This window comes from Panicum virgatum, chromosome 5K, assembly GCF_016808335.1.
Source record: "Panicum virgatum strain AP13 chromosome 5K, P.virgatum_v5, whole genome shotgun sequence".
NCBI lineage: Eukaryota > Viridiplantae > Streptophyta > Magnoliopsida > Poales > Poaceae > Panicum > Panicum virgatum.
Window position 1 is genome coordinate 30885693 of NC_053140.1, and position 24284 is coordinate 30909976.

The 24284-nt window shown below is 44.3% G+C and overlaps 1 protein-coding gene and 1 long non-coding RNA gene across 2 annotated transcripts; both read right to left on the minus strand.

The window, feature by feature from the left end:
• Window positions 1-9311: 9311 nt before the first annotated feature.
• On the minus strand, window positions 9312-11267 carry LOC120710628. The gene is made up of 3 exons (XR_005689956.1): window positions 10991-11267; window positions 10748-10894; window positions 9312-9742 (listed from the first exon to the last, which is right to left on the minus strand). It is a non-coding gene; the product is annotated as an uncharacterized LOC120710628 (long non-coding RNA).
• A 1126-nt stretch (window positions 11268-12393) lies between these two features.
• LOC120710629 (glucan endo-1,3-beta-glucosidase, acidic isoform-like) lies at window positions 12394-13965 on the minus strand. Its single transcript, XM_039996258.1, has 2 exons — window positions 13770-13965; window positions 12394-13674 (listed from the first exon to the last, which is right to left on the minus strand). The coding sequence occupies exons 1-2, from the start codon at window positions 13840-13842 to the stop codon at window positions 12698-12700; spliced, it is 1050 nt and encodes a 349-aa protein (XP_039852192.1). The 5' UTR covers window positions 13843-13965; the 3' UTR covers window positions 12394-12697.
• Window positions 13966-24284: the final 10319 nt, after the last annotated feature.

Consider the following 24284-nt stretch of genomic DNA (forward strand, 5'->3'; position numbering starts at 1 on the left):
GTTGTAGTGTACACAAGCTGCTTCAACAATCGCCGTATGGTATTTGCTTTTGTCAAGTCATACTGGCACGACTTGGAGATTGCTCGGATAGCTGGAGAAAGTGCTCCCGGGTTGACAGAGGAAAAGTTGCAGCTAGTGCTACCCGAGTTAGATCCCATTGCTGATTCTATTGTAGGGTACCTAGACTTAGGGGTGGTGGAGGAGGAGTAAATAGACAATGAAAAACAAAGTTATTGTAAATATAACTGGTTAGTCATGCATGGATGTCATGATGCGTATGAAATCCAATTAAGGGTCTGTTTAGTTCCCACCTCGTAAACGCAAAAACGCAAAATTTTGCGAAGGAATCTTACTAATTTGAAGTACTAAATGAAGTCTATTTACAAAACTTGTTGCATGGATGGGCTGTAAATCACGAGACGAATCTAATGAACCTACGTAAGCCATGATTTGCAACAGTGATGCTACAGTAACCATCCGCTAATTATTGCTTAATCATGGATTAATTAGCATCATTAGATTCGTCTCACGATTTACAACTCATCTGTACAAAAAGTTTTGTAAATAGACTTCATTTAGTACTTCAAATTGGCAAGATTCCTTTGCAAAAAAATTTTGCGTTTACACTCGCCAAGAACTAAACACGGCCTAATGTCTGCTCGACTCCACTGTGAAGCTCATCTTGAAGGCAGAGCCGTGTCCGACTCAGACAAGACGACTGTTTGAGTCGAGCATAGCGACTCCACCGACAAGACGCTAGGCCGTGTCTCGGCAACCCTCACCGACTACATCCGACTCCAGCAGATCGGGAACCGCGACTCGTGCAGTGAAGGACCTCAATCAGAGAGAGAGAGAGAGAGGATAGTCCTGTTGGTGATGATGTTGACAAAAATTGTTCCATGATTTTTGGACATTACTACAATTTAGCATTCATTTTACATTTTGGCATAGTCTCTCTTAAGAGTAGTATTTGATGGGACATGCATGGCTCCTAGACTATCCAAGCTTATAGATTCTAGAACGCATGAAATGTTAAAGAAAGACATTTGAAATGTTTGAAAAAATATCATTATGATGCAATACTCTTTTTGCAATATTGATGAGGGTCCTTTGGACAACGCGCGCAAAAAAAAAGAGGACGGATGGCAACTTCTTTCAGAATCCATGTGACATTTTTAGGGAGATATATTTTGTGCAGAGATGGCAAAGGCTAATGGAGAAATTTGACCAAGATTGGTGTGATGAAATGGAAGACTTGGATACTGGTTGCAATAGTTGTACTGGTTGTGATGAAATGTAAGACTTGGATACTTTGATGAAATCTTTTAGTGGATTCTAATAGTAGTACTGGTTGTACCGATTATTATTTCCTTGCCAATTATTGCCATTATATGGAGTCCAATTGTAGTAGTAGTTCTCTATATATTCGGGGTTGTATATCTCTACTGCAGGGATGGCACCAAGGAATGGATCTCCATTCCCGTCCCCGCGAACCATTCCCTGTCCCCGTCTATGTCATCGCGAAGTCTCACGAGGACAAATTACTCCCCAATCATGTTCCCCGCGAAGAAAAATCCCTGTCAGGGTCCCCATCCCACATAATTGATAACTAATACACATATGTTTTGTATAATTTACTTGTCATATAAGCATCATTATAGACTAAATATCATTATATATACATCATATGATTTTATACACATGCACATACATAACATCATTACACAATTAGGTCACTATTTATCAATTTCATTGATCATCATATGAAAAATATAGTATCAATGGTTTACCCAATCCCCACAGGGAAAACAGGGACGGGGAGTACTCCCCTATCCATGTTTAACCTAAGGGAATTGAAAATTCTCCGTTTGCATCCCTGTGTAGGCAAGAGGGGGGGGGGGCAAATGCCCCCTTACTGTCCTAGGGTAATTCCCTACGGTGAACCAGAGATTGGGTCCCCATTACCATCTCTAGCTGCGACTTCTATGTGCATCTATTGGAGAATAATGACTATGGCAATGTGGATGGTGGTGCAAACCTTAAGCCAATACTCATTGTGTTGTACTCCTTGTCTGTGGTCCAGGGTGGGGTGTTTCAATTAAGAGGATTCTATGCTTATGCGAAGAGAAATAAACAAGGTAGCGAGTCAAGTGGAAGGCGCTTACCACATTTCTCAGCCTAATCTAGTATCTAATTACCTCAAAGAAACTGTGACACGATGCTAGAAGGACCGATCATTCATGGAAGGAAGGAACCTGGCGTTATGGCCACCTATGTTGTGGAGTAGATTATTAAACCTGTGATACCTGAGAGATACGTCTCTAAGTTAAGTGCTATAATCTCTGCATCACTGGGACATCAAGATGTGCGGTCGAAATAAGAACTACTGATTGGGTCATCATGGATCTTATAGTCACATCATTCACAAGCGGCTACGAGTTCTGCACCGCATGTATTATATATAGCCTTCATTTGTAGATGAGATGCATATGGATAAGGTGCACAGTGATTCAGTGCATATCTTCGGTTTTGACACTTTCGAGGAATAAAATACCCTTGGCTACTGGAGGTGGATATAATGAGGACCTAAATTTGTGAACGCCAAGGACAGCACATACATAATATAATGAGGGCAGCAGGAATCCTAGATCATCTATATATGTTGCTATCAGAGGCGGAACTCCCCATACAACGCAGGATGGGGCATATGCCCCAGCTAGCTGAGCGGAACCCCAACCCCCTCCCCCCCAACTCCAGTGAGATCCCCAATCCCCAACGCCGGTGGTGATGGACTGACACGGCAAGGAAGACAAAAACCAAGAACGAAGTGTTATTTTTCTATTGGGCCGCGGGTGCGGAGATGTGTGGGTCGTGGCATGGCGGTGTGGCTTGCTTGTGGTCCATGAAGCTCCCCACGCGCCTGACCCCCTTGGCCATCATCAACAATCCACCATGGGGTTGCACAGGTGATAGTATAGACCTAGTGTCCACCTAATTTAAACCCCTCGCCTTACGCTTCGTAGTCACGCCACTGAACCCTTGAGCAACCCCACCGTCGTGGCACCGCCCAGTGCCACAGCGCTCTGCCACTGCCCCTCCATGCCGTCACCCACCGCCGGTGTGCACTGCTCGGCAAAGCTTGCTGCCTGCCATTCCAAATCCCCATTGCTTGGATTGCATTGAGATTGAGATGGAGGGAGAGGGCCAAGTCTAGGAGGGGAATGGAGATCAGCGAAGTGCCAGCATGGGGCGCGGACATGGACGGGGATGGTGATGGGGTGGGTACATGGTAGAATCCCCTAACGAAGCTATGGCCGTAGATCATGTGACATATTGGTGTGTTTAGCGAGTAGAGGCGGTGTCAGTGACGCGTTTGTCACAGCTAACAGTTACCAGAGCTCACCGGCGATGGGCAAAAACACGACGCCTACAATATGCAGGGCGGCGACCTTGTGGTCTTCGGCGGCGACCTTGCGTACAACATCAACTCGTCTGCGAACACAAAAAACCGAAGGGAGCACTATGATCAGCATGTCGACCTGGCCAAGTGGAAGGGCGTGGAAAGGGGCTCGCCATTAAAGGTATGGTCCAAGTCGGCCACTCCGGTATGGTGGAAGATTTAGCTGGACAGTGCAATCTATCCATGTTCCCTTATAGATTACAAAAATGTTCATGTCATCTCTACTATGTGCAGTACTTTTAATCTATAATCTATTAACATAAAGTCATGTACATACGCTATTTTTTCATCACCGATTCTTCTATAATGTGATCAAATATTCTATTGGTTTTTCTTCTTTTAGCTTACTGATTTTTAACAGATATGATAAAAAACTTATATGCAAGTTGAATTCATATCATTACCATAGAACGAAAAACTAGAAGTATAAGAAATGCTATTTTTTTCTCTCTCAAGCTACTACATCATTGGAATTAACATATTCATGCATGTACACCGGCTACCATTACGATTACATCTCTAAACCAAAATTACCACCATGTGTTAAGTAACATTTATCTATTTTGTATGTGAATATTTTATTAATTCCATATGTGTGTTCATTAGCTCAATGACAAGTTTCCTTTATTCATCATATTTTCAGCAAACTTGATATAAGTACTATATTGTAATGTTGCATACTCTCTATACTCTTTTACTAAAAAAAAGTTTTGCATCATTTAGTCACAGTTAATCAAAAAGCTCCATTAAATCCCACAACAACATTTGGGGAAATCACCTAGTATCTTATATAAGTGCTCCCCACTAAGTATTTCTCTCTTCATGCAAGGTGTCAACATCATTCCCCACTAAGTATCCCACTTCCCACTAACTTGCTCTTCATGCAAGGTGTCCACATCATGCAATACTTTCATGTAATCTATTAATGTTCCCTTATAGATTAAAAAATGTCCATGTCATCTTTACTATATGCAGCACTTTTAATCTATAATCTATTAACATAAAGTTATATACATAACTATTTTTTCATCACCTATTCTTCTACAATGTGACCAAATATTCTATTGGTTTTTCTTCTATTAGCTTATTGATTTTTTACCAAATCTAATAAAAAAATAACATGCAAATCAAATTCATATCGAACTAAAAAGAAGAAGTATCATAAATGCTATTTCTATCTTCTCTCAAGCTGCCGCATCATCGAAATTAACATATTCATCTGATCAACTCCGTGCACGTCTTCTGTCCATTAGATGTATGTCTTCTTGATTTTTTTTCTTCTCATAATTACTAGGTAACTAAAGAATAGGTTAAATGTTCATGGATGTATGCTGGCTACCATTAAGACTACATCTCTAAACCAAAATTACCACCATGTGTTAAGTAACATTTATCTATTTTGTATATGAATATCAGCTCTATTTTATTAATTTTATATTTGTGTTCATTAGCTCAATGACAAGTTTCCTTTATTTGTTCATATTTTCAGTAAACTTGATCTAAGTACTATATTATAATGTCGATACTCTCCATACTCTTTACTAACAAAACTTTTCCATTATTTAGTCACAATGAATCGAAAAGCTCCATCAAATCCCACAACAACGTGCGGGGAAATCACCTAATTATACTTGCATGGGGTGTATATAGTATCTGCAAACGAAATTGGAAACAACCAACCACAATCTATGAAATTAGAATAAACTAAACACAATCTACAGGGTCCCGGGTTTCTCTCCGCTAGCTGGTTTCTTAGGAGTCCCGGATTTCTCTCTGATAGTTGGTTTCATGGCGCCTGTGGCAGAACTGCCCAACTTAAATAGGCTCAAGTGCGTCAGCCACCTCTGGCATCCAACACACTTCAACCTCTCCTAGTCCATCGAACACTCAACAACACTCAATTCAACCAACAACCATGGGTCATATACACCACATCTCGCAAAGTCGAGGATAAGACAACATACAACATCTCATACATAAGTCATGAGTACACCACATAGAGAGAGGGTTACATTATTACACCATATAGAGTTCAAGGATAAAGGAAGGTAAACAGCGAAAGACTTAGATAGCTCGAAAGTAGCGGTCCAACAAAGAAAGCAAAAGGACCATAAGCCTGGCAAAGGCGGCGAAGTACATCGCCAAAAGTCTAACGTAGATAAGGAACATCACAAACTCCATGAGAGATAGCCACATTACCCGCATGAGGTATCTCTCCACACAATTCTGAGGATAGCAGCACAAATGGTCAAACGACCTGAGTACGAAGGTACTCAGAAGACTTATGCTTGGTCTAATGACCGACTCTCAAGGAAAATCCGTGAGGCTTTATGGCTGTGGTAGGTGAGTGTTTTTGCAGAAAAGCAATTACTACAAGTTGAACCTATCTCAAGTTTTAGCAGCAGGTAGTTGTTTAACCGACTCTGGTTTGCACCTAACTCTAGAGCAATCACAATACATCATCAAACAATTGTGACACCCTGATTTTTGAAATTTGAATGTATTAGGATTTATTCGAATTTACTCGAATTTATTTGAATTCATTCGAGTTTATTTGAATTTATGTAGATTTAATTCCATTTATGCAGGAGAAAATGCTATTTTCTAAAAATAAAAGAAATTAAAATAAACATAGGATAAGAACCATGTTTGTTGCAATCATACTGCCTTATTTTACTTTGTATTGTTGCATTTTGGGTGTCTTGTTTTAAACTCAAAATGAATTTGAAATCTCTTTGCAAATTTGTTTGAAAAAGAAGTTTCTTTTTGCCAAGGCTGAGCCCATCTCCCTATCTCTTTTCTTTCGGCCCAACCGGCTGCCCTCTCCTTTTCTTTTCTTTCTGGAAAAAGTCTGTTTTACCTCCTCCAACTATCGCGAAAGTCTGGTTTTCCTCCCTCAACTACGAAACCGGATACTCTTGCTCCTCGAACTATCCAAACCGGATCAAATGTTATCCCTCCCTGGTTTTTTCCCTGGTTTCGGCTGTTTTGACGCCACATCAGATATGACAAGTGGGCCCTACGACCATCTCAGCTCGTGGATGAAAGAAGGGACCAATTTATCATTAACTGGAGAAATACTGGCAACCAAGTCTGGCTTAGCAGTTTACATATAATCTGACACAATAACATATATCTGACGTCGAGTGCGCCGCCGCCGCAGCCCTGTAGAGCACCGATGCCAGCGGGATTGAACCCCAAAGGCCGTTGACCGTTGGATCCCAATCCAAGGGTCCAGAATTAGATCTAGGATTAAGGTTTTTAATAAACCGATTTTGTTTTCAAAAATCAATTTGTTCTATGATGTCAGAATGACACAGTAATTCCTTAGATTTGTTTTTCTTTAAGAAAACCAGTGGATAATGTCTCTTTTGCGGATTGGTCCCTGATGTATTTGCAAATAAACCCTCAGTCCTAGTCCTTTAGAAAATCATTACATCCAAGCCTTCGTTTATCAGTTTAGCCCCTAGCTTTCTTTAGTATAGAACCCGCAGTCCCAAGCTCTGAGCTTTTGCTCTTTAGACCCTCTGCTTCTCTGTATTTAGTGTAACTATTTACTGAGTCTAGCCAAACTTCTGTTTTAGCCCTCAAAGTTTCTAGATAATAACGTTTAGATCCCTGTTTTCTTTCGAAAGCCATATCTTCCTCGTTTTAAATTCGTTTTCAATGAATTTTATATCAAAACGATCGTTGCGACGATTGCTACCTTTTGAGAACCTTAGTGGAGCTACTTTTGCAACTCCATCCCTGTTAGATCTAAACCTTTGCCATTAGGTCCCTAGAAGCCCGTTTTGGCCATATCTTCGCCGTTTCAAATCCGTTTTCGATAAACTTTATATCCGCGTGTTCGTCTCGACGAGTACAATATATCTATGCTGTTTTTTTTATCTGGTTCAATGTTTGGTGTACTGTTTCTTATTTTGTTGTATTGCTTTCTTGTATGTATTTGTGTGATATGTTAGAAGGTGCGCCATTTGTGGAATTCGAAGGTCAAGCTTGTGGATTGATTGAACAACAATATCTCGACAAAGGCAAGTGTATCCTTGATCATCCCATGTCCTAATAACCGTGTGTGTGCAAAGTTTATCACCGTAGAATGCTACGCTTGCATGCTAATTAATTTGATGGGTCCTATGGTAGGAATTCCCTAGTTTGTTACCCTTTACCTTGATAAATTGGGAAGTTTATCTTTGAGATGGATAGATCATGCTTAGTTGCTTTAACTTGGGTTTGGTTCACATAAAGTGAAGATAATAACTTGTGATCTTTTATATCATGTTCCTTTATGTGCGTTGTTAAACAATAATACTTTTATCTGTTAATCGGAACATGGAGTGACCACCCAGGACAACAGTGCAACCACAAGAGTGAGTATGGATTAGCCTTGATGAAGTACCTAGTGACTCTAGAGTTTTGTAGCTTTACCGAAAGGGCAAGAGGGGCTTGGAGCGTGGGGTATGACTCGGTCCTCTCGGTCATATGTCTTGGCTAAGAGTATGGAGGGAAGGAGGGTTGTACTCTGCCCTGGTGAGGAAACCTTAGCGTGCTACATAATTCTAGAGAATCTAGCGAAAGATCTCGTAGCGAAACCATGTCGCACACCTCGGTAGTGTGAAGTGGCTAGCTACCACGGGCATAGACGGGGAACGTGACTTGTGGGTAAAGATGTGCCACCTCTGCAGAGTGTAAAATTGATATATCAGCCGTACTCACGGTTACGAGCGGCCTGGACCCTCGCATGATAATTAAACTTGAAGATGAATTAAATTGATCCGTGTTTATGTTTATGTTGTTGTTTATCTTACTCATGTTTATGAGTTATGTTTAATTGGGTTGGTATAAACTTATACTTTGTAGTATAGGTGCTGCTAATAAAATTTAACCAACAAGTGCATAAAAGCTTAGTAGATGCCAGCTCCACATAAAGCCTTGCATGTCATCTGCTTTGCTCTACACTTGCTGAGTACCAACCATAAGTGTACTCACCCTTGCGGGATTTATTGTTCAGTCGAAGAGGAGTGTGAAGTATGCTATGAAGACTTTGGAGTTTTCTGGGCGGGTGTTCCATCAGTCAACTGCCTGTGGAGGCTTTTGAAGATTTCCGCTGCATAGTTAACGTTATTCCGCTTCGTTAAAGACAGTGTGTCTACTCGTGAGTGTTATAAAGTTCCTTATTTCTCTTTAAGTTTTTGCACTGTCTTTTGATTATCACTGATGAAGTCAGCTCATATGTGTGTAAACTTGATCTTGGCGCTCATATGATGGTCATCTGGTTTTGTCCTTAAAACCGGGTGTGACAACAATGTTATCAAATCAGCAACATTTTATCAAAGTAAAGCAGAACCCAGCTTTACTCAAATCAATTAACCCAACAACTAACCCCGGTTAGTCTATGACGCAAGTAACAAGTAGTCCTTATAACCGAAGGACATCACGGCAGTCCGGACCGATCCATATCCCTGCAGGGGAACAACCTGATCACCAGCTACGTACGCCCCTACTAAGCCGCACACTTGTCGACGTGAGGGATTACTAGGATCGACGACGTTGTACGCACCGTTCGACTGTACGCAACAACCTTTCGCGTCATCGCTGCAATGCGTGGACCGAGCACCCACCCTCGATCAACTCTAGCCTCAACCAGGCATCCGCCCACAGGCCCTCCGGTCTATTGGCATCCCTTCTCGCAAGGTGGCTGCGATGTAGTCCAAACAAAGTGGAATCAGCTACATCAGCTTATGGTGCCCACAAGTGATCAGTACACAACTTGAACTTGTTACAGGGGCCATCCCACTAACCCTTCAGCCAAGGCGGGTCTACCATAACAGGAACCATGAAGCCCCCGCCCAGACGGGAAATACCCCATCAAGTTATTAAGAAATACAACATCCCCATCGTTATCATGGGAACTATTTCACAGAACCTAGATCTCGCGAGCGATGTTTCATCACTCGTCTTCTACTGGCAACCGAGCATTAATAAGCATATCAAGTCTAACGGCCTACGTGCCTAGTAAGGACTCTGGGAAAGGTAGTGATTATGGTAGGGGTTTCAAACAACTCCTAAACGTAACATTCAGATAACAAGATAATAAAGTGCATTTATGAAAATAGGGCTGTGTATATAGCTGCTTGCCTCAGGAAGTGTGACCTAGCTGGTCAACAAAGTCAGCCCACTCAGAATCCCCTTCTTCAGAGAAAACCCCAGCACCCAACTCTTCTTGATCGAAGTCCTCTTATAACTCCTCCTTAGCAACTGCAGGCTCCTCTGGCTCACGTGATTCTATATGCAATGCATGGATGGGATTTATTATTTAAGATTTTATCACAGTGTAGTCATTGACTGAGAAACTTAGATGAAGAGTTTCATAAGAACATAGCTTTGAAAGAGGAAAGAGTATAACAGGAAGATGATGAAACAGATCTTCCAAAAGGAAGATTAGTTCCATTATCTCAACAAAAACAATATTTTATAGAGGCATAACTTATATATAAACCCTATACAGAACCTACACAGAACTTGTACTAGAGAACATCAGCAAGCTAAGAAAATTATTAACAGCATGCAAAAACATATTTTAAGCATTTATTTTACAACAAGAAAACTAGGAAATAACATTCGAGCAAGTCTAAGCAACTAAACTTGCAAAAAAAATTTATATTCATGTTCTAAACATAAAAACATATTTACTGTGAATTTATGAGAATTTTCTACCAACAGAAATATTTTTAATGTATTTAACTTGCTGGAATGGCAAGAAAAACCATTAAAAATAATCTGTTCGACAATAAATGCTCAAACATTCACCAGAGACATATAAACACATTCACTTTCATACAAAAATACTAAACATGCATGAAAAAGGAAGATATAGAGCAGCATTGCCTAAGATCTAGAAACTAACATGCTTAAATACCATAAAAACAACAAGCAACTAAGCAAGAACAGATGAAAACTCTAATACTAGGCACTGCAGAGAGTAGAACAAAACAAGTTTCTAAATTTTATGACCCCCAGTGATTTGCTATGATTTTTAGAAGATTAACCAAGAGAAAAGGTCCATTTCAAAAACTTTAATTAGTGAACAACTAAAACTTTGCCTCTTTCTTCTAGATGGCGTCCAAAGCATCCAAAATACCCACTGCTCAACTCAGCATTACCCTCTGAACCCATGGGACAAGAATCAAACCACGAATATGAACTCCAGTTCACTTTCCAAACTCAAGGCCGACAGTTCATGATCGCGTTCCCGCTAAACGAGAGATCTATGGGAGCAACTTATCATACCGTTTCTGTTCGAGAAGAGATTCTGAGTCCAGAACACCGTCGCGACCAACGGAGCTCTACAGCAACCAGAACGACCGACGAACTCAGATCTGGACAATGGCGGTCACTTCGGCGGCGAACCCACGTTCCCGTCCAACCAAGCAATGACTGACAAAACGAACGCCACCATGTGCATCGTGGTGATCCAGAGATGCTAGAACACACATGGATCTATGGAAAAACGAACCGGAAGTAGGCTCTCACCGTGCGACCTGGCCGGAAACGACGACGGCGGCGGGCGGCGCGACTCGCAGCAGCGCGCTGGCGCTCCAGACAGCTGCGCGAGACTCTGGACGGCTTGTTATACCTCCGAGATAACTCCTGGAGCGAGTAATCGAACTCCAATGATCAGAGTTGGATGAATTTCAGAGGAAGGCGGAGCTGATCCAAGAACAGAGCTCATCGGCGCTCTTCTTCGTCCCTCTTCCCTCGCGAACCACCACGGACCTCCCTCCAGGACTGGCTTGGCTGAGACCAAGCGGAGAGCTCGCCGCGCCTATTCTCTCCTCCCTTCCCTTCCTTTTATAGCCGGCCGGCGGCGGGGCTGAGTCACCGACGAGCAGCGCCAGGCGGCGACATCTGCCTGGGGCGCGTGCCCTTTTTACGGGGCCCCGCACATGCGTAGCGACGCGTGGGGATGCTACGTGTCCAGTGGGGCCCATGCGCGTCCTTCGATGCGAAGGAAACCGGCGCCGGCAGTGTACGGCGCCGAGCGACTCTGGCGGCTCCGCGCTGAACGGCAGCCAGGACAGAGGAGAAGGAAGGAAACCGGCTCGGCTCGTAACTCAGCTTGACTCGTTTTGAAGATCGACTCAGATCGGCTCCAGAGACAGATAAGACGGCCCGGCTCGATCAGACAGAGAAAAGAAAGGCTCGGCTTGGTTGGCTCGCGGCTCTGCTCAGCTAAAACAAGAGAAAAAGAAAGAGAGGAGCTCGGCTTGGCTTGTGGCTCAGCTCCAGAGAGAGGAAGAAACCGAGCTGGGTCTGCGGCTTGCTGGGTTGGACCGCAGGAAAGAAAGAGAAATAGATGTTGCTGTCCAGGGGGGCCCACTTGTCATAGAGACTAAATTCCAAGGAGTTGAATTTCAAATTTGAGGGATCAAACAAATTCGGATTTGGTCCAAATTTGAACTATAGCATCCTTAACTCCAATAATTTCCATTTTGACCTTCATCTAACTCATTTGAGCCTGACTTCAATTTTGGGAATTTTTCACTTAATAACATAATTAGCTTTTAGCTAATTAGCTATCTCCACTTATTCCCTATAACTCCAAGATTTAAGAATTAATTCCTTGAAAAAGAATTAATAACTTGCCCTCTTTTACTCCCAAACCTTTATTCACATAAAACTTTAAACCAAGCTGTTATTTCATGTGAATAAAATTTGAAACTTCATTCCAAAGACACTTTATTCCAATAAAATTTTCACATTCTTGTTACACTGGGACACAGGGTGCCACAGCGCCCAGTGTCTGACCGATGATGAAGCGTAGTGGTGGACGATGCCTTTGGTATTTTTTTTAGGAGTAGAGAAATCATTGCATATCGGCTTCACAGCCAAGATTGCTTCATCGGCTTTATAGCAGATGGACTCATGGAACTATCTGGATACAAACTGACATCTTCCACCTTAAATTACTGATTATCTTTTTTCTTGTCAATACAGGTCAAATTGGCTGGCATGGCTTAGATCCCAAAATTGACAGATCCTGCACTGGAGTTAAGCAGATCTCCTAGTCCCAGGTTTGTTGTGTGTCCTACGCCGTGAACAAATTTCCACGTATATCTATGCGAACACTTGTAGCCACATAAAGTGAGAAAATTACCACTGTTGTAAGAAACACTGCAAGTTTAACTTGCGGGAAACTCGTCCCTTTGCAGGAATTATTCTCACAAAAGTGCACAACAATTATGGAACACCGAAGGGACGAGATCGATCCTGTTTTGGACTGACGAAATCGATGGGGTACGCGAGGGATCTGTCCTTGTTGAACAAGCCGAAGTGCCGCCGCGTCTCATCGTCTGCAAGCTTGTGGTCCTCGTTGAACGTGGCGTATATGTAGGCCTCGATGACCCCGGGGCGCTTCGGCGTGCCCTGCGCGACGTGGTTGATCAGGTTCTGGCTGTAGGTCCGCGAGTTGCTCGCGTTGGCCGCCTTGCTCCCGGCCGACGGCCACCCGCTCTCCGACACGACGACGGTGACGTTCCCGGCTCCGGCGTTCTCCAGCGCCGAGTAGAAGCAGTCGACCATCGCATCGAACAAGTTCAGGTAGGTGTTGTTGCCGTCAAGCACGTTGCTACTACGCCAGTTGAAGAGCGCGTAGTTGATATCGATCTGGCCGGGGTTGCTGACGTAGGAGTAGTAGGGGTACACGTTGGCCAGGAGCGGCGCGCCGGTGCTCTGCAGGTACTGCGCGACGTGCGTCATGTAGCCCTCCTCAAGGAAGCTGCCCGCGGAGGGCGGGAAGCTTGTGCCGACCACGTCCAGGGTCACCGCCGTGGACACCTTGATGTCGTCGGCGAGGCCGGCCGCGGAGAGTGCGCGGTCGAGGTTGCGCATGGCGGGCAGGACGCTCTCCGTTCCCGCGCCGACCACCTCGTTCCCGACGGCGATGTAGCGGAACTGGACGGCGGGGAAGGCCAGGACGTAGGTCTGGACCCAGGCGGCGGCGGCCGAGGGGTGGGACGCGATGGCGCCCACGTCCGCGTTCGGGACGCCCACGGTGACGGCGATGTCCGAGCCGCTCAGCGCCTGGAGCACGTCGGTGTCCGGCGAGTAGATGCGCATGGAGTCGATGCCGTTGTCCTTGTACAGCTGGACCACGTCGCTCGCCGACGGCAGGTCGTCGCCGTTCATGCCGTAGCACACGCCGATGGACCGTACGCCTGTACTGGGCGTACGTGGTACTACTTACATATTCAGCTCAATGCATAATACGACGGTGGATTATATTGTAACAGACATCGAGGTACATACGGACCTGCAGGAATGGTTGCAAGTGCTCCGAGAAGCAATGCCAGTGCAACCACGGGAACGACAGCTTGCTTTGCCATCTTCGGTAGCCGCTAGCTAGGAAGCCAGATTGCTCATCACAGACTGAATCCCGCAGCACATTGAGCAGTAGTGTGTCCCAAAGGACGAGATTTTGTTGCAACTATTTATAAGCGGAAACTAGATACTAGCTAGTTTTCACGGTTTTTTCTTCTTCTTCTGGGAACATATTTTATGCCCTACCGTTCGTTATAAGCCGTGGCTGATACGGCTACACGCTTTGCATACGATTGACGGAGGCGTCCGTCCGTCAACGTCTGTAAGGAGGTTCCAAGCATGCACGTCAGTGTTGCTGACCAGACTGCTGACTGCTGACTGCCTGCTGATTGGGCTGGGCTCGTGGAATTCCAGTGGCTGCTGACTGCTGACCTGACCTCGCGGCACGCGGCTTCCTGGCCCGTTTGAAGGGCTTGAACATTGCCGTGTTAATTACTTTCTGCGTGCTAATTGTTCAACGAGCGGATGTTCGTCGCGGCACGGCAGGAGGACACAGCCCGCTACGCGAAAGAACAAAGAAATATGCATGGTACTTTCTAGAGGCTGGTTCGGTCCACCTGCTAAGTGCTATAATAGGTGGTTGGATATGGAGTTCAAGTTGCATATGAAGTATTAGCATCTAGCAGGCAACGGACCAGGTGCAAACCAATCTCTCCGTGCAATCCATGAACAAACTCTAATCTAGGCTATATGATGTTGATTCAATGGGCCGTGCAAAGAGGGAGTGAGAGGGGGGATTTGCAAAAATGATTAGGGGAGGGAGTGGGAGGGGTGATTTGCAACATTATACGGCTCATTGGATCAACATCCTGTGGCCCATATTAGAGTTTGTACAGTTTGCACGGAGAGGTTGGTTTGCACATAATCCGTTGCCCAGCAGCTATTAGCAATCCAAACCAGCTAATGGAACTAATAGTCAGCAGCCCCTAGCTGCTAATTAATAATTAGCGGGTTTATTAGCAGGTCTATTTCAATCCACTAGTACTAATCTTAGCTACTAATTTTTAGTGCTAATGGATTCAAACATGCCCTGCAATTCTTTATTTTAGTTTCGTTTTTGATAGCCTTATTACAAATGCACAGAACAAATTTCCCAAGCGATACACAGAAGCAGTTTACAAGCAAAGCCTATGACTAAACTGCTACATATTTGTCACAAAGATCTCCGTAGAAATTAATTCCAAGACTTGTGAAGCGTCCCCACATAAGTAGAGACTAAATGTGATACAAATATCAGTCCCAGGAGGCTGATAACACATTTATTCAATAGATGGTTCAGTCACCGTACAAACCTCCGAGGAGGCGGACACTCGATACAAACGATAATAAGTAATAAAACAGCTGCGGTGATACACCAAAGCACGACCCTGATGGTTTCCAACTCGGGCTCAAGGTAATGCACTAGCAGAAGCATCTTGCAGGGGACCAACATCATAGGCAAGGTTGGGCGCGGACGCAACCTCTACTCAATGTTTTCAATAGCGAAGTCCGGATCTTCTTCTGAGAAAAACCACAAATATATATCGGGTGAGTACGAAAGTACTCAACAAGTCCAACCCCATCCATGGAGGGGGATAACACAGATATGCACAGGATAAATCAAGGATAAGCCTGAGGTTTATTTGTAGTAAAGCTAGATTTTACACATGCAGGGGTCCATTTTTTAAAAGAGTCTTCTTAAAGCAGTTCTTACTTAACCGAATAATGAGTGGGGTTGATCCTACACAAAGGATCCAATGCAAGTTTTAATGCTACTGGACTCCTCATCCGCCGTAGCTCACGGCACAACTGCCGGACACCTTCTAAAAACAACTCACCATGAAAACTTCCCTCCCAAAAGCCTAGTTATGTGACCAAACCGTAACTCGCCCAATACCGTGGGCACGGCTATTCGAATAGGTTTTACACTCTGCAGAGGTGTGCAATTTTACCCACAAGAGGGGTACCGTAGCACGATCACTTTAGTATCGGTGCAGATGCCAACAAAGCCCTTACCCACCTTAGCTAGACTTGAATAGCCAGCACGGACTCCACCAAGGGGCCATGGACCTATCACTGAGGTTTAGCCGGGGCATAAGTCACCACGATCTTATCCCTTCTCCTTGATCACCCGTTGCTCTCAGCTCTCTTGATGGCTATCAAACTAACTAGTGAGGTTTATGCCAAGCCGTTGCCACACACAGCGGTCGAGTGGTTTGCACGATAGTTGAGTTAGGCAAGATGACACATCAACTTGGTCCTTAATTGCGACAGGATGGATATCTCCCAACCTTCCTGCTCTACCATAAATGTAGGAGCCTCCAATATGACAATTCACACAGAAATACCATCCATCCATCCCATCTTAACAATTCTATTCTTTTATAACCCACTTCCCTTTTCACAAACCTCACGCATTTTCCCTTTTTATAAAACATGTTGTAACTATTTTTGAGTGTAATTGAAATGAGCACAAGATCCTAAGCGGCATTCTAGCAGCGATTAACATCCAAATAGATTAACTCGTATTTAGACATTAATCTAGGTGGTCAAGGAATGGTTATAACAAATCAAGGGGTGGCTATCCAATCATGTTTTCAGCAGTCAAAACATATGCAATTTTGTAAAACAGGCCGATAGGTTGTGTTTATAAAACTGGGTTAAATATGCAATCAAAGGAAGAGATTGAACTTGCCGTCCTCAAAGTCTTCCGGGAGTTCCTGCTCGTGGTATGGTTCTTCGGGCTCCGGCTCGCGGTACTGCTTGGCGAACTCCTCGACAGGTTCTCCTTCATTCACACCGATGTCTATGGCGCACACAAACAAACACACAATAAATAAAAGAAATAAAGGTTTTATCGTTGAGCTCAAATCAGAAGAAAATAAGATATGGAGGTACGAATAATATTTTTGGGAGATTTTCTAATGGCACGGCTGGAAATATATTAGAAATAGCGTCGTCAAGTTTCGGAATATTTGGAGGATTTTTTGTGCATGAAATGATAAGTTAACGAGGTGTTTAGGGCCTAAACAGGGGTTTAGGGGCCTCTTTGTAAATAGTTTTGGAATGGCAGGGGCTTTTTTAGTATTTTTGGAAATATGAGGGTTACTCTAGAAAATGGCAAGGATCTATCTATAAATATTTTTGTATGGTGGAGGGTTGATTTGGAATAATTAAAGGTGAAGGGGGGTTTATTTGGAAAAAGGTTATAAATTGGAAGGGCTCTTAAATGAAAAGGAGAGAGGGGAGGGGGTTTTGGGCAAAATGCCCTTCTTCCTCCTTTCTCCCGTAACCAAAACAGAGCAGGGGGAGGGGGGCGCACCGCGCCCTGGGCGCTAGTGATTCCAGCGGCCCTGGGGGCCGGCGACGACTGGGAAGAAGGGGAAAAGGGGGAGGGGCGCAAGGGGAATCCATCCCCCACCTCAATTTGGGCCGGGGCGCGGCGAGGCGGCTGCGCCACGGAGGCTAGCGGCAGCGGGTGGGGAAGTTCGGGGCGGCGGTGCTACAGGGCCAAGGAGGGGGCGCGCGGTGGTGGCCGAGGTTGTGGAGCTTGAGGGTGCGGGGAAGGGCCTATTTATAGGCGGGGTAAGGCGGTGGAGAGGGGGCTGCGGTGGTGGCCGGCCGTCGAGCTCGGCGGGCGCCTTTAATGGCATTGGGGCCAGCTTGGCCGTTTGCGAGCGTCGCGGAGCGGCACGAGCATCGAGGGCATCGGCGCTCAGGGGCGGGTGGCGCGGGTGGAGGAGGGTGAGGGGGGGCGGCCGCTGTGCTCGGCGTCGAGCCCTACTCTCGAGCAGTGCGGGCTCGGATGGCGAGGCGGCGGTGCTGTGCTGGTTGACGGGCGGCGCGGCGAGCACAGAGCGATGGGATGGGTCGGGCAACAGCGAGTGTCGCGGCAAGCATCCCGGCACATGGAGCACATGGGGGCAGCCGGGAGCAGGGGCGCGCGCGCATGGACAGGGAGCAGGAGAAGGAAAGAGAAGAAAGAAGGAATGAGAAGGAGGGAGAAAAAGAAAAGAAGAAAAAGAAAAAGGGGAAAAGGAGAAGAAAAGGAAATGAAGAGAGGGAGGGAAAAAGAGAGAGAGAGAGAGCGGTGGTCGGCGGGATTTGTGGCGACGATCGACCACGTGCGGCGGTCGGGCGACACACAGCGCAACACGCGGGACGAGGAAAAGAAAGAGGAGGGATGGCGATCGATTTCGGTGTCGGGCGGCGAAACGCCGGGAAGGATTTTGGGAGATGAGGGGCTCGGACAGAAAAGATTCTGAAACGATTCGAGCTCAGGGACGAAAAAGTTTTGAAAATTATTTTTAGCGAGTGATTTGTTTTGGTGAATTTTTGGGATGTTACAAACCTACTCCACTTAAAATGAATCTCGTCCTCGAGATTCGACTGGTTCCTAAAGAGGTGGGGAAACTCCTTTTTCAGGGCATCTTCACATTCCCACGTAGCTTCTTCTACTCTGTATCTGCTCCATTGCACTCTGCAAATCCGTACTTCTGAGTTCCTTGTTCTTTTTGTGACCGTGTCCAGAATTTTGACCGGTACTTCCTGGTATCGCAGGTCTGGCTGCAAATCTATTGTCTCTACTGGCACGTGTTCTGCCTCGGGTACCCTCAAACACTTTCTTAGTTGTGAGACATGGAACACTGGGTGTATGTCTAACATTCCTTCAGGTAATTGAAGTCGGTAGGCCACTTTTCCGACTTTCTTCAGTACTTGGTACGGTCCAATGTGCCGAGGGGCTAACTTTCCATTTACTTGAAACCTTCGGGTTCCTCGAATAGGTGAAACCTTGAGATAGACAAAGTCTCCTGGATTGAAACTGATTTCTCGTCTCTTCTTGTCCGCGTAGCTCTTCTGTCTGGACTGGGCTGCTTTCAATTTCTCACAGATTTCTGCTACTCTTTCTTCTGCTTCCTTTATGAGGGCTGGTCCAACTAATGAACGCTCTCCTACTTCTGACCACATCAGAGGGGTCCTGCACTTTCTCCCATAGAGGGCTTCAAATGGCGACATGCCTAAGCTTGCCTGATAACTGTTGTTGTATGAGAACTCTGCATAGGGCAAACTCTGTTCCCAATCTTTACCATAGGTAAGGACACATGCCCTTAACATATCCTCCATAATTTGGTTTACCCTCTCGGTCTGTCCATCAGTCTGCGGGTGATAGGCCGAACTAAAATCCAATTTGGTCCCCATAGCCTTATGCAGACTTCTCCAAAACTTGGAGGTGAACTGGGTTCCTCGATCTGAAATGATTCTACTAGGTACACCATGTAGCTTTACTATATTATCCATATAGAGCTGGGCTAGTTTTTCTCCTCCATAGTTGGTCCGTATGGGTAGGAAGTGAGCGACCTTGGTGAGCCGGTTCACTATTACCCAAATGGAATCATAACCTTTCTGGGTCTTGGGCAGTCCTACCACAAAATCCATTCCTATCTCATCCCATTTCCAAACTGGGATAGGCAAAGGTTGTAGTAATCCTGCTGGCTTTTAGTGCTTAGCCTTGATCCTTTGGCAAGTATCGCAATGGGCAATGAACCGGGCAATGTCTGACTTAATTCCATTCCACCAATACTTTTGTTTTAAATCCAAATATATTTTGGTGGATCCCGGGTGAATGGAATATGCCGAGTTATGAGCCTCATCCATGATCATTTGCCGGAAGTCCCCTTCTTTGGGTACACAAATTATATCTTTATACCAAAAGGTTTCCTTATCATCCACTCGAAAATCCGGTGCTTTGTTCTCTTCGGTGTGTTTGCGGATTTTCATTAAATCCTTGTCTGAACCTTGGGCCTTCCTGATTCTGTCTTCTAGTGTAGGTTGGACGCTCAGCGTGTGGCTGGAGCCTTGAGGGACAATGTGCACATTCAATCGTGACATTTCGTCTCGCAGATGAGTATCCTTGGGTTCATAAGATTTCCAGCTTAATAAGATTTCCAGCTTAAGGCATCGGCTACCACGTTAGCTTTGCCAGCGTGGTAGTGAATTTGCACATTATAGTCCTTAACCAATTCCAAACATCTTCTTTGCCTTATGTTCAAATCCGGCTGGGTGAAGATATACTTCAAACTCTTATGATCGGTGTAAATCTCACATTTATTTCCAATCAAGTAATGTCTCCAAATTTTAAGGGCATGCACTACGGCCGCAAATTCTAGATCATGTGTTGGGTAATTCTGCTCATGAGGCTTGAGCTGTCGGGAGGCATAAGCTACTACCTTCCCGTCTTGCATGAGGAGATATCCTAACCCTTGGTGGGATGCGTCACAATAGATGACAAAGTCCCGGTGGATATCTGGTAGGGTTAGTACTGGAGTGATTGTCAATCTTTTCTTCAATTCCTGGAAACTTATTTCGCAGGACTCTATCCAAACAAACTTCTTTTCCTTCTTAAGTAGCTCTGTCATCAGCCGGGCTATCTTGGAGAACCCTTCAATAAATCTCTGATAATATCCAGCTAAGCCCAGAAAATTTCTAATCTCACTTACATTGGTTGGTTGCCTCCAATTGGAAACTGCTTCGACCTTTCTCAGGGTCGACTACTACTCCTTCTGTGATTAAAATATGACCAAGGAAAGCCACTTTCTCTAACCAAAATTCACATTTGCTGAATTTAGCGTAGAGTTTGTGCGCTCTCAACTTTTCCAAAACTACCCGCAGATATTGCTCGTGTTCCTGGACACTCTTGGAGTAAATAAGTATGTCATTGATAAAGACTACGACAAACTTATCTAACTCATCCATAAACACCTTGTTCATGAGATTCATGAAATAAGCAGGTGCATTCGTGAGTCCAAAAGACATCACGGTAAACTCAAACTGCCCATAATGGGTGACAAAAGCTGTCTTTGGGATGTCACTTTCCTTAATCTTGAGCTGGTGATATCCTGATCTCAGATCAATTTTGGAGAAGTACTTGGCTCATTTTAGCTGATCGAAGAGATCATCAATTCTGGGGAGAGGGTACTTATTTTTTATGGTAACCTCATTCAGTGCACGATAATCTACACACATCCTCATACTCCCGTCGTTCTTCTTGACAAATAGTACTGGGGCTCCCCATGGGGATGAACTAGGTCTGATAAAACCACTTTGTTGTAACTCTTCTAGTTGTTTCTTCAGCTCTGCTAGTTCTGGGGCTGCCATCCTATAGGGTCTCTTGGCTATGGGAGAGGTCCCTGGGACATGGTCAATGGAGAATTCTATGTCCGGTCCGGTGGCATTCCAGGGAGTTTGTCGAGGAAAACATTGGGGTATTCATTCACAACTGGAACCCCTTCTAAGGATCTCACGTCTATACTGAAAACCATTAGGTCTGGTCCACTTCCCCGAGCATGACAGGTCACTTGTATCCCATCTGAGTTGGTTAGGTGTAGTACCTTGTCAGCACAACCTATGAGACCATTGTGTAGGCCTAACCAGTCCATTCCGAGGATCACATCTATTCCTTTAGACTTAAGTACTACTAGATCGGTTAGAAATTCTACCCCATTTAAGTTGATCCTTACCCGAGAACAACCCAGTTGACACTTGATGTCACCTCCAAGCGTTCGAGTTATTAGGAGTGTTTTTAGTAGTACCGTAGGTATTTTATGCTTATCCACAGAGCTTGACGATATGAATGAGTGTGATGCTCCAGAATCAAATAATATTGTTGCCAGAGTTGAGCTGACTAGGAACTCACCAAGTACCACTCCTTGTGCACCCTGAGCCACCTGTGCGTTGATGTGGTTGACGCGGGCTCGTCCATAAGGCTGCTGGCTGTTGTTGTTGTTGTTGCCCTTGTTGTTGCTGCCGATGGGAACACGGTTGGCTCCGGATACAGGTGGCCTAGGCCCATTCATCGAGTTGGAGAAGGTTGATGCAGCAGCCTTGTTTTTGGCGTATGGGCAGTTGGCAATGTAATGCCCTGTCTCACAGCAGTTGAAACAGGCCCTAGTATTGTTGTTGTTGGTGGTGACTTGGCTTGCATTGTTTTGCGGGGCCTTACGTGACATCCCAAAATTTTAAAAAGCTAAGCAAGAAATATTAAATACGATATAATGCTTAATGAACACAAAATCAAGCTTAAACAAACAAGAACAATTCAAATTATGCAAATTTTGAAAACATGTGTATGTATGTGTGTAGGCAACTAGAGTATAGACATATGTATAGAATTTTGTTTTTCCTAAATAATTAACAGGATAAATTTTTATGCCCAACTTGTCATGAAAGATGTAGTATAAAAACACACTTATATTTTTGTGACACCTAGTTTTAATTAAAAGACTTTTTGCAAAATTCAAAATTTAAACACTTTATATAACTAGAATTTAAATCCTAGACGTAAGCAATTTAAAATAACTTTCAAACCAAGTCACATGTGTCCATGAAATTTTATAGGCATATTCGGCATAAAAAAAGACTAACAAAGGTCTAATTGAACACTAAAAGTAAAAATCACAGGAAATGATAGGTTGCTTAATCATTAATTAATTTTAGAGTAATTAAATAACTTTCAAACCGTTAATCAAATAAAAATGTGCCTTAAACAAAAGTTGTAGATCTCGAAAAACTGAACAAGAATGGTATTAAAAAAATTTCATTTGAGGCCAAGAAAAAGGAGAAAAATGGAGTTTACAGAACTGAATATTGCACTTTGGTCTAATTACGAAAATGCCATTGACTGTATATCTCTCTCCTCACTCTGTTTTTCTCTCACGCCGTAACGGCGGAGCCGGACGCCGCCGGCGCCACCTGGATGGCCACGCGCCGTGCCCAGACCCAAAACCACCCTGCGCCCCAGGTTTCTGCTCCAAAACCTTCCCTCCTGGCGGCACCACAAACTGCCACGCGCCCCCGCCAGCTCTGCTGCTCGCCACGATGCCATGGCCGGTCGGCCACTGCCACGCCGGTGCCCCTCCCCTGACCGGCTCTGCTCCTACTCATTTCCTTCGCAGTGAAGCTTCTCCTTCTCCCTTCTCTACTCCGCGCACCAGAGAGCCGAGCCCCGGCCTCCCCTGCGCCCAGAACCACCCATCGGCCACCATTACTGCCGCCCCCTCCTGCCTCCACGCCAACCCGCCTCTCCGCCCCGTCCCAGCCTCCATCAACCCCCAGAATGGAACCCCCTCGTTCCCCTGAACCTCCCAAGCCGGCCTCCCCATCCTCAGCCCCGCCGGAGCACCGGCGGCGACAGCAACCATGGCCGCCGCGGCATGGCTCGCATGGACAGACCGATTCGGACCACCCCAACCCCAACCAAGGGCACCTACAGGTGCGTCTCGACCCCCTCTAGCGTTTCCCCTACTTTTCCCTCGCCTCCGGCAAGGGAGATCTTCGAAATCCGGCCAAAACCCACCGCCCCCACTCTGTTCTCTGTCCAGGGACCTACAGTTAAAAGAAAGGAAAATTTCAAGGGTTAGATTGCAAAATGTTCATAAACTTCAAAACAGTGAACTTTGAAAATGCGTAGAAATTCTTAGAAAAATAATAAAAATGCAAACTAAAATGTTTTGGAATCCTTGCAACAAGATCTACAAGTTTCGTTACATCCACATCTTCAGTTTTGGTCTGAATTTTAATCCAAGAAAAAGAATAAAATAAATAGGCTCTAAATGTTCTAGAAGTTGTGCTTAGTAGCTATAGCTGGTTTTTGGTTAGATTATGTATTGAAATGTTACTAGTATCTGGTAAAATTTAGAACACATTTTGACATCAATAGCTAGGTCAAAACTCCAAGTTTCCTAGATCTACTAGTTCTGTACATGAAACTTTTTCCTTGCATGCATGTCACTAAAAACTTACTATTTCACAAGATTGAGAAATTTTAGAGCTGATTAACTGTATATTTGATTTAATGCTTGTTAAGTATGCCTTAATTGTGATAAATAGTTACTTTGTTTAGAAAAATCTACGAATATTTGTGGAACTCTATCTTGGTCTTATATGAATGTATGCAAAAGTTGAGATCCATTTGATGAATAGAACTGTAGATACAAAATGTGCATGTTATGCTATGACTAGATTTGTTAGTTTTGTTATGGTAACAATCATGCTTGAATGCACATGATATTTTCGTCCATGACTAATCAGTGTGTCTAGATACTATATAAAATTTTTGACATGCTTTAATACATAGTTTATAGTTCAAATAATAATGCATGAATATATATTTCTTTATTCCCTGATATACTTATTGGTGATGAAAATGCTTCATATTTTTACTAAAGAATTCTTAGGTAAAAACTAGTTACTGGTAAAAAATTGACATCTATAATCCTTGTAAAACTCCCTGGAGAAATAAAAGTTCCTATCTACTTGTTAAACTTATCAATTTTATATCTCATGTTATATGCCTAGATTAATTCTGGAAAAATTGCAGTCCTGGGAATATAGTGTCTCGTTGTTTCTGTTAAATTTTGACTTCCAGAATCCATGCATAGTAGTCTGTACAAAATTGTGAAATTCCTAGTAT